Source organism: Ranitomeya variabilis, chromosome 1 (assembly GCF_051348905.1).
Source record: "Ranitomeya variabilis isolate aRanVar5 chromosome 1, aRanVar5.hap1, whole genome shotgun sequence".
Classification (NCBI taxonomy): Eukaryota; Metazoa; Chordata; class Amphibia; order Anura; family Dendrobatidae; genus Ranitomeya; species Ranitomeya variabilis.
The window spans coordinates 299,483,402-299,497,775 of NC_135232.1; the positions used below are offsets into that span (position 1 = coordinate 299,483,402).

The 14,374-nt window shown below is 46.8% G+C and overlaps 1 protein-coding gene across 1 annotated transcript in view; it reads left to right on the forward strand.

Annotated features, from left to right (window-relative positions):
* Positions 1 to 14,374, forward strand: part of LOC143815864 (sodium-dependent serotonin transporter-like) — a 110,662-nt gene that overhangs the window by 52,179 nt on the left and 44,109 nt on the right. Inside the window, exons 5-6 of the mRNA XM_077295560.1 lie at positions 7,295 to 7,398; positions 9,926 to 10,053. Coding sequence (XP_077151675.1) covers positions 7,295 to 7,398; positions 9,926 to 10,053 — 232 coding nt within the window. The remainder of the gene's footprint in view (positions 1 to 7,294; positions 7,399 to 9,925; positions 10,054 to 14,374) is intronic.

The window sequence follows — 14,374 nt, forward strand, 5'->3', positions numbered from 1 at the left end:
TAACGGATTCAGAAAGACCCTTTCTGAAAATTGCCGCCAAAGCATCATCATTCCATTTAGTCAACACAGACCATTTTCTGAATTTCTGACAATACAATTCTGCCGCCTCTTGACCCTGAGACAGGGCCAACAAGGTTTTCTCCGCTTGATCCACAGAATTCGGTTCATCATATAATAATCCTAAAGCCTGAAAAAAGGAATCTACATTAAGCAAGACCGGATTCCCAGATTCCAGGGAAAATGCCCAATCCTGTGGATCGCCACGCAGCAGGGAGATGACAATTTTAACCTGCTGAATGGAATCACCGGAGGATCGCGGTCTCAGAGCAAAAAACAGTTTACAATTGTTTTTAAAACCCCAAAATTTGGACCTATCACCAAAAAACAAATCAGGAGTAGGAATCTTCGGCTCTAAAGCAGGAGTCTGAACAATATAATCAGAAATACCCTGTACCCTAGCAGAAAGCTGGTCTACACGAGAAGCTAATTCCTGAACATCCATGCTGGCATAAGACTCCTCAGCCACCCATAAATAAAGAGGGAAGAAAAGACAAAACAGACTGCAGAAAAAAAATGGCTCAACACCTTTCTTCCCTTCTTCTGAGATGCATTTAACTCATTATGGGCCAGTTGTACTGTTATGATCTGGTGACCTTGGAGCCGCATGAAAACTTTCTCTGGAGTCGGTGGAACCTGTACTGACCGCAAATGGCGGTGATGCGCCCCCTGCTGGATGTCCTCATGAACTGCAGCCTGGAAACTTTTTCCCACGCTCCAGGTCATATGAGGACATCCACCAGGGGGCGCATCACCGCGACTGAAGGTAACTATAGGTCATTGACCTACATTTCCTTCATTCGCCGGGGTTTACAGGCACGAGCACAGCTGCATTATAGCAGAGCTCCTGCCTGTAAAATATTTTAACCCCTTCAGATGGATTTACCTCATGGGACGTGACAGTTCATCAGAGGGTATGTATATTGTGGGTTTATTATTTTGCCAAGCGAGGGTCTTCAAATGGATTGAGAGAGCAATAAAATATTAAAACAACCGGTGTGTTTATTTCATTAAAATACTTTTTAATCATGTGTGTGTGTGTTTTTTAACCCTTTCAAACAATTGGATTAATAATGGATAGGTGTCATAATTGACGCCTCTCCATTATTAATCTGGCTTAATGTCACCTTACAATAGCAAGGTGGCATTAACCCTTCATTACCCCATATCCCACCGCTACACGGGAGTGGGAAGAGAGTGGCCAAGTGCCAGAATAGGCGCATCTTCCAGATGTGCCTTTTCTGGGGTGGCTGGGGGCAGATGTTTTTAGCCTCGGGGGGGCCAATAACCATGGACCCTCTCCTGGCTATTAATATCTGCCGTCAGTCACTGGCTTTACCGCTCTGGCGGAGAAAATTGCGCGGGAGCCCACGCCAATTTTTTCTGCGATTTAACCTTTAAATTTAATAGCTACAGCGCCGAAAGTTTGCACATACACACTACTAACATTAGTAGTGTGGAATATGCAAAAAAAAGGGGGATATGAGATGGTTTACTGTATGTAAACCATGTCTCATATCATGTCGGGTTTAGGCAGGAGAAATGAAAAGCCGGCAATTGAATTACCGGCTTTTCAACATTATCGCGCTGAAGCAAATATTAAAAAAGTATGCTTCCCCATTGAAATGCATTGGGTTTCGTGTTTTGGCCAATCCCCGACCCCGACTTTTCAATAAGATCGGCCGATCTCAAAAAATGAAAAGTCGCTCAATCCTACTAACACTGCAACTAGAAATAGCCGTGGGGTGTGCCTAACAAACCCTAGACACCTCGACACAGCCGGAGGACTAAATACCCCTATAGATGGAAATAGGAATGCTATCTTGCCTCAGAGCAGACCCCCAAAGGATAGGCAGCCCCCCACGAATAATGACTGTGAGTAGGAGAAGAATAGACACATGCAGGTAGAAAACAGGATTTAGCAAAAGAGGCCACTCTAGCTAAATTGGAAAGGATAGGACAGATTACTAGGCGGTCAGTATTAAAACCCTTCCAAAAATATCCACAGCAGATAATACAAAAAGTTCCACAATCTAACTAAAGACATGGAATGTATATCTGCCACTCCAGAGAATCCAACAAGACTGAGAAAATACTGACACAGTCTAAGCTGGACAAGAAAACACAAAGAGCACTGAATTGTGAAGCACACAGCATGTGTGCCACAGGAAAAAAAAACAGACACTTATCTTTGTTGATTTGGCAGAAAGGCAGGAGGAACCAGGCAGAGGTCCAACCTCCTGCACACCTAAATACCCCAGTCAGAACTGCAATCAGAAGAAAAACAGGGAGCTCAATAATCTCCCAAGAAAGGAAGTGTAATGCCATGTTTAAGTTGGGTGTTCAATGAGGCGATCACAGGGTGGAGCCAATCAGGAACTCAGGGTGGAGACAATCAGAAACAACGCAGGTACTAGTATTTGGGTTATCAAAGAACTGTCCAGTGAGCTGAGTAGCTCAAAGGGAAGAACTGCTGAGTTCAAGTCAGCATTATTGTACCCGTCCACATTGTGGAGAGCTGTGTGCAAGTGCTATCTCCAACACTGAGAGAATAAAAACAGAGAACAGAGAGAGACATCAGGACTGAGTAGGAGATTTGACTGATTTGTAATGTTTTTTTAAAAGCACTGAGGTAAAAAAAAAAAGGACTGAGGGTGCTTTCACATTGCATTCCGTGTCCCCGTCGGGACATATGTCCTAAATACCCTATAAAACAGGGTCTGGACATATGTGCCGATGGGGCCATAGACTGTGATGATGCAGACAGAGCAAATGTGCTCTCTGACGTGCATAATTTCCAGATGTGTCCACTTACTTAAGGCAGACACCCAGAGGAAGTTTACTACGTGTGAGTATCCACCTCCAGTAGGCGTATGCTGCCGAAAATGAGGCACATCAGAGAGCATGTTCGCTCTGTTTGCATCATCAAAAGTCTATGGCTCATTTGAGACATACGCTTGTGGAGCGCCCCCACTGTCGCAGGGCCGAGGGGTACCCGGTACCGGGCCTCTCTGTCTCGGTTCTGGGATTGTCACGGTGGCTAGACCCGGTCCGTGACCCTGCTGAGGGGCGTCCAGTGAAGGTTGAGAATGATGTCGTGTGGTGCAGGTCGCAGTGAATAACGAGGACACCAGGTTGCAGTCTCTTTACCTCTTTACTGAAGGCTTCAGGATCCTCAATCCGGAGTACGGTTAACAGGGCTGTCTGAGACCGGCCGGTCCGATGGCACTTCCAGAGTTCCCTTTGCAGGTGGAAATCTGTGCCTACCTTCTAGCGCTTGTGTGTTATAGTCCTTCCCTGCTTAGCACCACGGGATAGTCCTCACAACTGTTGTGTCTGTTTCTGAAGTTCCCTCACAACTGATTCTGATCTTCTTCTCCGTCCCCCAGATGATATGGCTAGGACGCACCCGTATGACGGGTAGGCCTGGAATTCTTCCGGGATCCTAGAGTCGCCCCTCTCCAACTGTTGCCCCCTATGTCTGCTTAGGTGATTTGGGTGAGACAGCCAAGGCCTGGAGCTCAATACTTCCTCGGCGTTTCTGGCCACCGGCTACGCGCCTCAGTAGGATGTTGCCTCGGTCTTACAGCACGACTCCTACTGGTGTTTTCTCCTTGTTGCGTTGATCTCGTTTCTCACTCTTCACAATAAACCTCGCTTCTTGTCCTTTCTTGGGGTACCGCCGCAATGAAGTGCAGGCGCGGTCCCGTAACGTTCTCTCTGTTCGCTAGGCCTCTGTCAGGATCCCACCCCTGACAGGGACCCCCCTGAATCTTCCCCTGCAACACCCTCTGCCACAGGATGTTGCCTGGTTCCAACCCAGTCAGCTTTCTCACTAACTTCCTATCTAACCCCCAGTTTTACCAGATTGTGAGGAGTGGCCTAATACATAGCACCCTTAGCTCCCCCTGGAGGCCAGACTGTGAAGTGTATTGGTGTCTGTGATACCTGGTCAGGTGAACTCCTTCAGTGCCATCAAATGTACCAATACCCCCCTTAGCGGCGGAGCATCAGTACTGCAACGACCAGGACTCTGGGCCGCTGCACTCCCCCCGGTTAAATCCAGTACTCCTGGACTGGGAAGAAAACAACAATACATGTCAGCAAAAAGACATACAATTTTCAGAAATGCAAAAACAAGTAAATTTGAACAGAGCTTCCCTTTATGGGAGGTGAGAACACTTGAACGTTACAAACATGGTTAAATACTTTAAATAACATACGATAAATAACTTCTATTACCCAGCCGGGTATTCTACTTAGTGCAATTTCTGAACAATAATTTAACTTTGCCTCTAAGGACGTATAAGCTGAATCCACTAAAGGCTTACTATAAAACACTACAATGTTAATCAACTTTTTCTTAATTTTTCCAACTTTACATTCGCAGGACCGCCTGTCTATCTGCCCCAGGCCTACTGCCTCTCGCTCTTCTGCAGGACTGCCCCATTCTCATCCGGGCCTACTGCCTTTCTCTTTCTATACACGTATAGGACTTATCAACCTTCTCTCAGCACAAGATCGCTGAGCCATCTCTGTATGGCTCCTAGGAGGACTCACCAATTTATCCCATACGGGTTCACTTCCTGTCCCCATTCTTTAACACATTGTTAAACATTTCCTACAAGCAACTAACTAACTACATATAACTTTTTCATATAAATACTATCATTACTTCTTTTAAGGCAACATTATGCATTAAGTGCTATTGGTGAACGTTCCCTTTAAGAGGGGACCAAGTCTCTTGGAGGTAGTGCAACTTCTCGTGTAAGGCAGGGACTCCTGTACTGTTTCCAGGAACAGTTTCTTCGCAAAGAGTCCTTTTCCTTGTAAAACCAGTAGGGAGCACCTTTAAGAAGGTGCAAACTATTTACAATAAGTTTGTAATCATGCAGTGTTCATGATCCAGCAGTTCTTTTCAACAGTGATAACCGGGAAGCAAAACAAAAAGGGAAAAATAGGGATCCCGGGTAAACTAAGGGATCCCTTTAAAAGTTAACCCTAGTCGGGTTGTAGCAGCAGAATAACAGCAGGAAAGTAAACAATTAACTATTTACATTTTCGTGGCATCGAGGTTTATCCCTCTAAAGGCCCCGTCTCACATAGCGATTTACCAACGATCACGACCAGCGATATGACCTGGCCGTGATCGTTGGTAAGTCGTTGTGTGGTCGCTGGGGAGCTGTCACACAGACAGCTCTCTCCAGCGACCAACGATCAGGGGAACGACTTCGGCATCGTTGAAACTGTCTTCAACGATGCCGAAGTCCCCCTGCAGCACCCGGGTAACCAGGGTAAACATCGGGTTACTAAGCGCAGGGCCGCGCTTAGTAACCCGATGTTTACCCTGGTTACCAAAAAAAACAAACAGTACATACTCGCCTTTCGGTGTCCGTCAGGTCCCTTGCCGTCTGCTTCCTGCTCTGACTGAGCCGCCATACAGTGAGAGCAGAGCGCAGCGGTGACGTCACTGCTGTGCTGCGCTCTCACTGTACGGCGGCACTCAGAGCAGGAAGCAGACGGCAAGGGACCTGACGGACATCAGATGGTGAGTATGTAGTGTTTGGTTTTTTTTACATTTACGCTGGTAACCAGGGTGTAAACATCGGGTTACTAAGCGCGGCCCTGCGCTTAGTAACCCGATGTTTACCCTGGTTACCAGTGAAGACATCGCTGGATCGGTGTCACACACACCGATTCAGCGATGTCAGCGGGACCTCAATGACCAAAAAACGGTCCAGGCCATTCCGACATGACCAGCGATCTCACAGCAGGGGCCTGATCGCTGGTACGTGTCACACATAGCGAGATCGCTACTGAGGTCGCTGTTGCGTCACAAAACTAGTGACTCAGCAGCGATCTCGCTAGCGATCTCACTATGTGAGACGGGGCCTTAAGTCTGGAGGTGGTTTCCGTGGGTACTGCCCACCTCCTACTACCACATAGAGTGCGTCCGCACCCTGGATAGGGGTCTGTGTACTCACAGTTCTCCTCGGGGTGATGGTCCGCAGGCATTTGGCACACAGGGAGATCGGAGCAATGACCGCCGGTCCCGGAGAATCGTCGGATGGTGGCACAGTCACTTCTGGCTTGTATTTGAACACGTGCAAAGCATACCATCCTTTGTTTCCCCAGTGGCGGGTGTACCGAACGCGGTCCCCCGGGTAAAGATCCCGGCCTGGGTGTCCCTCGATGAGGTGCGCCTCCACATTCCGCCGGTTCACGAATACCTCCAAAGCGAGACCGGGCTCTTTGATGAAGCCCCAACCTCCCTGCATCTGGAAGGTGCTGATGACTCCATGGCGCTGCGGGCCCCAGTCCTCCTCAGCCGTCTGCCTAACCCGCATCTTGGCCTGGAGGTCTTTTTCCCGTTCGGCCACCGGCTACGTGCCTCAGTAGGATGTTGCCTCGGTCTTACAGCACGACTCCTACTGGTGTTATCTCCTTGTTGAGTTGATCTCGTTTCTCACTCTTCACAATAAACCTCGCTTCTTGTCCTTTCTTGGGGTACCGCCGCAATGAAGTGCAGGCGCGGTCCCGTAACGTTCTCTCTGTTCACTAGGCCTCTGTCAGGATCCCACCCCTGACAGGGGCAACCCTGAATCTTCCCCTGCAACACCCTCTGCCACAGGATGTTGCCTGGTTCCAACCCAGTCAGCTTTCTCACTAACTTCCTATCTAACCCCCAGTTTTACCAGATTGTGAGGTGTGGCCTAATACATAGCACCCTTAGCTCCCCCTGGAGGCCAAACTGTGAAGTGTATTGGTGTCTGTGATACCTGGTCAGGTGAACTCCTTCAGTGCCATCAAACGTACCAATACCCCCCTTAGCGGCGGAGCATCAGTACTGCAACGACCAGGACTCTGGGGCGCTGCACTTGGATCCCGTTTTGCGGAGGATTTCAGACGTATGTCCCGACGGGGGACACAGAACCCAATGTGAAAGTACCCTAACAGATTCTCTCTTCAGCGACAAAATGGTCAAATTTTTTTTAATGAAGGTTACGTAGAAAGTTGCTTAACCTTGCATTTAGGAGCAGTAAAAAAAATAATCTGATGTACATAGTCGTTAAACAGCATAATTCAATAGCATAAATAAAATCAGTAACCAATATATACATTAAATATCTAACAATCATGTTAGTGATAAGGTGCAGCGCACACATAACTGTCTTTAAGTCATAAAACATGCTTTGCTGTATGCATTCTGTAAGTACTGTGTTGTTTCGTTCTCAAGGTGTGGATAGATGCCGCAGCTCAGATCTTTTTTTCGTTGGGACCTGGATTTGGTGTTCTTCTAGCTCTAGCAAGTTATAATCCATTCAACAACAACTGCTACAGGTAGGATAGCACAACATTATCTGATAATATCAATTAGTCTGCAATTAATTAGTTTTATTTCCAATCATTCTTACATAAAGCTATAGTGTTCTGTAAAGTTCTACTTTACTGTATAAAGACATTCTATATGGACAAAAGTATGAAGTAGAAGTATGTGGACACCTGACCCTCACACTATAATGAATCACCTGCGTTCAAATGCCGGCAGCGCTTTGGACGGAGCAGACATGTGCTGCGTCCAAAGCGCTGCAAATTACTGAACGTCTGCACATACCCTAATAGCTGGAGAGGTTACAGTGCAAAAACAAAAATTGTATTTTAAATTTATTGGTCAATTCTCATGGAGGACTCCTGGATGATACACGTATCAGGGAAATGTGGTCATTAGCTGGTTTGACAACAGCTTATACCAGGACTCTAACCAGTCTCTGTCTTTTATGGGGTTACCTCTGCAGAACTCTCTCTCTCTATTGATCTGCCATCTCCAGAAGATCCTTTGGTAGGCTGTCACTGTGGCACACCTTTCTCTCTTCATTGCTCGAGATCATCATAGACATTTTCTAGCTTTCTAGCTGGTCATGCAACTTTCTGACAGGTTGTCAATTTGCAATATTTGCCACACACTGTTACCCTCTCCTCCAAGTTTTAGGATTCAGACTACAAGATGTCTATTGTAACACTTTCACTTTGTTGTCTATAAGAAATGGAAATGCAACACCCGCTAGGGCCCTGGGGTACTTGGAAGCGGGTTGGACGGCTCTTAAAGGTGTGGTCACGGCAGCAGTGACCCGGTCCGTGTCCCTTAGCGCGCAATAAAAGGGATGAGGGAAATGTTTGTAGGGGACGCCACCTGCGGTGTATCGCTAGAGATGGCCGACGCTGCTTAAGGGGACCGCTGGGGCCGGTGGTGTTGCAGCTGAGATGGTGTGACTCCCCACAGGTGAAGTGGGGCCCCATGGCTACCAGAACAGTCTATGAGGGGTTGTGGACGTTGGGGTGCAAGAGTAATTTGAGGACACAGGGACTGTAGTTTGTTTACCTTTAATTGTAGGTGCAGTCCAGAGCACAGGTAACAGGTGGCATTAGATATCCGGGCAGGGTGGAAGCAGTTCAGAATTTCCCTAGCTAGGTGGGGTTGGAAGTCTCCCTACTGTGCTACTTTCTGGGTTCCTGATGCTTGTAGTTCTCCTCAAGTCCCTCTCTGTCTGTCCACTAGTGAAACGCTACTCGCATGGCAGGCAGCTTGAGCCTTTTCCAGGTGTCACTTCCTCGTGGTGACTCCGGGCTCTGGTATATGGCTGTGCCTTCGGGTGTCAGTTTTGGCCAGGAGACCTGCAATCTCCTATCCTCCGGATTTAGCTGCGGGGCCTGTAGTTCCCACACAACCACTGACTCCGGTGTCCGCTCTGTTGCGCTCAATCCTGGGGTAAGCTCAGTCGCAGATCCACTCTCAGGCTCTCCTCACATGCTTCCTCTCCCTTCAGTGTCTCACACTGAACTGACTAACTCCGCCTTCAGAACTTATAGGGAAGTTCCCTTGAAAACCGGGTTAGAGCTCCCCCTTCTGGTCTGAAGTCAGGAAAGGTGTCGTATGCCAGCGTACCTGCTAAGGGAATCCCTTCTTGCTTCCAGGCATGGCATCACCCCCTGTAAGGCAATGCCACTGTGGAAACTGGACTCCTGGGGTGCCACATTAGCACTGAGGGTTTTGTGATCTCACTGGAAGATGAAGTTGCAACCACATCCCAACTTGCAGGCTGATACTTTGATGTGTAATCGCTTCAGTACTTCTAGATAAACTCCTTTTATTATAATAACATCTATTTTCTAAAGTGACACAAAAAGAAAGGCTTAAATACAAAATCAGGCTTTTCTTTTTTTGTCACGCTTGTCTCTGTTATACAAATTGGCAGCACACTGTTTTTAGTTATCAGTGGTGTCCACTGTTTTTAAGTATTAATATCTATTTTCTAAAGTACACAGATCCTTTATGTAGTGAAAAACAGGCTTAGAACAAAGGACTTATCTAAAAAATAGTTTCTTTGTGTTTCAACCACATAACCCCTTAACAGTCTGCCTGTTTGGGGCACATAAGGACCTATCCATTTTATATTTTTTTATTTTCTGCCCTCACATTCCAAGAGCCATAACTGGTTTATTTTTTCTTTGAATTGACATTTACATTGGTAGAACATTTGGAACCTTTCTCATTCTGTTTTTGGGGAAGCAAAGTGACTTAAAAACAGCAATTCTGGCGTTGTTTTTTATTTTAGTGTTGACTGTGCAAGTTACATGTAGTCATATTTCTAGTCTGGTCAGTACAGGCACAAGAATAACAATTAAATGTATGCAAGATCTCTATGACAAAAATGTTCGGTATGTCATGGAGAATTAACAGGCAGCCACCCATGATGTATATTTTCTTTATGGGTCCTTTAGTGGTTTAGTAAAATAATTGATATCAAAACTACTTGTAGTATTAGATTGACAGTAATCAGACCTTGTATGTATTTTTATTACCTTTCAGGGATGCTATTATCACCAGTGTGGTCAACTGCTTGACCAGCTTCCTTTCCGGATTTGTAATCTTTACAGTGCTGGGTTATATGGCCGAAATGCGTGATGTTGAAGTGGAAGATGTTGCAAAGGACAAAGGTAGGCAATCAGTCTTCTGTGTTTCTAAACTTGTATTATATTGATTTTAGTTATTAATATTGCAAGAATAATGGATTTTATATTTGAATACCCCCAACAATAATCCAGCTGACATGGCAACCTGACAATACTTTAAAATAATCATCGCATTGAATTTAGCAATCATATAGGTGTTATTCAGTGAAATCAAGTTATCACGTATCTACAGGATAGTTGATAACTCAATGATCAATGAGGTGTGACTGCTGTGACCCACACCAATAGGCAGATCAGAGAACTTTTATACCCGTTAGAATGGAGCAGCAGTGCGCATGCTTGACCTGACGCCCCATACACTCTCTATTTTGAGCAGCAATTGGTCATCCAACCTGCTGTTTCATTTTGTAATAGGGATAATCGTTCCCCGTCAGGATAAAAGTTTTCCATTCTGCCGATCATTGTGAGTCCCAGCATTTTCCAAAACCTACCTATCAGCAAGTAATCACCTGTCCAGTGGATGATACCCTGAAGTTGCACTTGGTGGCAGTGCATTATGGGCCAGTATAATGGAATAAGGGAGAAAGAAGGATGCACAAGCGCCTCAACACTCGTTTCACCACACTGGGCTTCGTCAAGAGGCATGACAGTAAAATTTGGGCACTTTATAAAGGTGAGCCAATAATAATCCAGGATCAGAACACATGTGGAGCCTGATCCTCCATTACTGCACTGGTAGCATGCGTCACGCATGATGGGAAGGGGGCGTGGTCCACCAACACATCACCATGGCAACAAGAAAACCACGCTATCAGGGAGGGTCAGGTACCACTTGCTGGGACATCTCAGCATGGAATGGGAGGACAGCAAATCAGTGCCTTGCTGCAAATGATGCACCGCCCCAATGACACAGGCAGCATGCGACATGCATGATGGGAAAGAGGACGGGTGCCATTGCCCACATCACCACAGCAACAAGCTATAACCATGCCACAGCAGGAAGTCAGGGCAGTGCATGCATGCACCGTGCCTATGCTGAATATGTGAATAAGTAGCAGAAAAAAGATTAAATGAACATTGTGATACTAAAATAGAATACTAAGCCAATAGGCTAAAGTAAATATAACAATAACTAGATGATGGCCCGATTGTAACATATCGGGTATTCTAGAATATGTAGGTAGTATATAGCACAGGCTACGTACTATACTGTATTGCACAGTGACGTAGTATATAACACAACCGACGTAGTATATAGCAGAGCTACGTAGTATATTACACAGCCACGTAGTATATTGTAGAGCCACGTAGTATATTGCACAGCCATGTAGTATATAACACAGTCACGTAGTGTATTGCACAGCTACGTAGTGTATTGCACAGGCACGTAGTATACTGGTCAGCCACGTAGTATATAGCAGAGCCATGTAGTATATAACATAGCCACATAGTGTATTGCACAGCTACGTAGTGTATTGCACAGCTATGTAGTATATTGGTCAGCGACGTAGTATATAGCAGAGCTACGTAGTATATTGTAGAGGCACGCAGTATATTGCATAGCTACGTAGTATATTTCACAGCCACGTAGTATATAACAGAGCCACGTAGTATATTGCACAGTCGACTTAGTATATAACAGAACCGACACAGCCAAATAGTATATTGCACAGCTACGTAGTATATAACACAGAGCACGTAGTATATTGCACAGCCAAGTAGTATATTGGACAGTCATGTTGTATATTGCACAGTCACGTTGTATATTGCCCAGCTACATAGTATATAGCACAGAGATGTAGTATATAACAGCCCACGCAGAATGTAACACATCCCACGTAGTATATAGCAATGTGGGCACTATATGCGTGGTTAAAAAATACTTAAAATAAAAAATAAACATATACTCACCTTCCGAAGGCCCCTTGAAGTCCTGGCGCCTGTGTGCGGTGCACGCGGCAGCTTCCAGTCCCAGGGTTGGTATGAGCGCAGGACCTGTGATGATGTTGCGGTCACATGACCGTGACGTCATGGCAGGTCCTTCTCGCATAGCATCCTTGGCACCGGAACCTGCTGCTTGCACTGCCGAGGACAGCGCGTGACGTCGGAAGGTGAGAATAACCTTTTTTTATTATTATTATTTGTAACATTAGATCTTTTTACTACTGATGCTGCATACGCAGCATCAATAGGAAAAAGTTGCTCACACAGGGTTAATAGTTGCGTTAACGGAGTGCGTTACACCGCAGCATAACACGGACCGTTAACGCTGCAATTAACCCTGTGTGAGGGCTGACTGGAGGGGATTATGGAGCGGGCACTGACTGAATCCCGTGCCAATGTCGCTGATTGGTCGCACCGGCTGGGCGCGACCAATCAGGGAAGCGGGATTTAAATCCTGCGGCAATGTCGCTGATTGGTCGCGCCTGCTGGCCTCGACCAATCAGCGAAGCGGTGGGACCGGAGCATCGCGAGCTGCAGGATAATCACGCTTCGCTGATTGGTCGCGGCGCGCCGGCAATCAGAGACAGGCGCAGTCCGGCCTGAAGCATGGTTCAAATCCCGCGCCTATTCGCGGCCGGACTACGCCTGTCGCAGCGACATTGCCACGGGATTTAAATCCCGCTTCCCTGATTGCTCTCGCCCAGCTGGCGCGACCAATCAGCGACATTGGCGCGGGATTTAAATCCCGCTTCCCTGATTTGGTCACGCCGGCTGAGCACGACCAATCAGCGACATTGGCGCGGGATTTAAATCACGCTTCGCTGATTGGTCGGGCCCAGCCAGCGTGACCAATCAGCGACATTGCCGCGGGATTTAAATCACGCTTCGTCGATTGGTCGCGCCCAGCCAGCGTGACCAATCAGCGAAGCGTGATTTAAATCCCACGGCAATGTCGCTGATTGGTCGCGCCCAGCCAGCGTGACCAATCAGCGACATTGCCGCGGGATTTAAATCGCGCTTCGTGATTTAAATCCCACGCCAATGTCGCTGATTGGTCGCGCCGGCTGGGAAGCGGGATTTAAATCCTGCGGCAATGTCGCTGATTGGTCGAGGCCAGCCGGCGCGACCAATCAGCGAAGCGGTGGGAGCGGAGCATCACGAGCTGCAGGAAAAGCTGCTGCGGAAGTGACGGAAGGTGAGAATGTAATGATTTTTTATTTTTTATTATTTTTAACATTATATCTTTTTTTCTAAAAAAAAGTAAAAAGTTGGTCACATAGGGTTAATAGCAGCGTTAACAGACTGCGTTACACCGTGTTATGCCACGGAGTAATGCAGTCGGTTTATCGGACTGCTACAACGCGTTGTGGGTGGCGGGCACTGACTGGGGGGGGGAGTATGGAGGGGGCACTGAGTGCAGGGGAGTAGGGAGCGGCCATTTCATGGCTGGACTGTGCCAGTCGCTCCCAAGAGTGCATTGCGGTCTCGCGAGATGATGACGTATTGGTCTCGCAGACCGCACCTCATCATCTCACGAGACCGCAATGCATGGACCCGAGCGCCGCGAGTAGCGGGAAAGGCCTGGGCTGCATCCGAGGGCCGACAGAAGGCGAGTATATAATGATTTTTTATTTTATTTTTTTTATTATTTTTAACATTAGATCTTTTTACTACTGATGCTGCATAGACAGCATCAATAATAAAAAGTTGGTCACACAGGGTTAATAGCAGTGTTAACGGAGTGCGTTACACCGCGGCATAACGCGGTCCGTTTAGTGCTGCCATTAACCCTGTGTGAGCGCTGACTGGAGGGGAGTATGGAGCAGGCACTGACTGCGGGGAGGAAGGAGCGGCCATTTTGCCGCTAGACTGTGCCTGTCGCTGATTGGTCGCGGCAAAACAGCCACGACCAATCAGCGACTTGGGATTTCCATGACAGACAGACAGAAGGACAGACGGAAGTGACCCTTAGACAATTATATAGTAGATGGACAAAAGAAATAATATTAACCCCTTCACTACCTTGGGATTTTCCATTTCTGCGTTTTCGTTTTTGCTCCCCTTCTTCCCAGGGCTATTGTTATTTTTCAGATAATATGGCCATGTGAGGGCATGTTTTTTGCAATACGAGGGGGGTGATTTGAACTTTTTTATTTTTTTTATTTTTTTTTACACTTTTTACTTGCTTCAATAGTCTCCTTAGGAGACTTGAAGCTGTGATCATCTGATTGCTTGTGCTACCCATAACATCTCTTCAATCCTTCTATGTGTAAAAGAAATTATTATCTCATATAAACGCTTGCTAAGGGCCGGCGTCCATAAGAGATCTGTAATGACAGGCACGGGGTCTTCTGCAGACCCACGGCTCTCATGCCAACCCATCGTCGTCCCATGATCATGT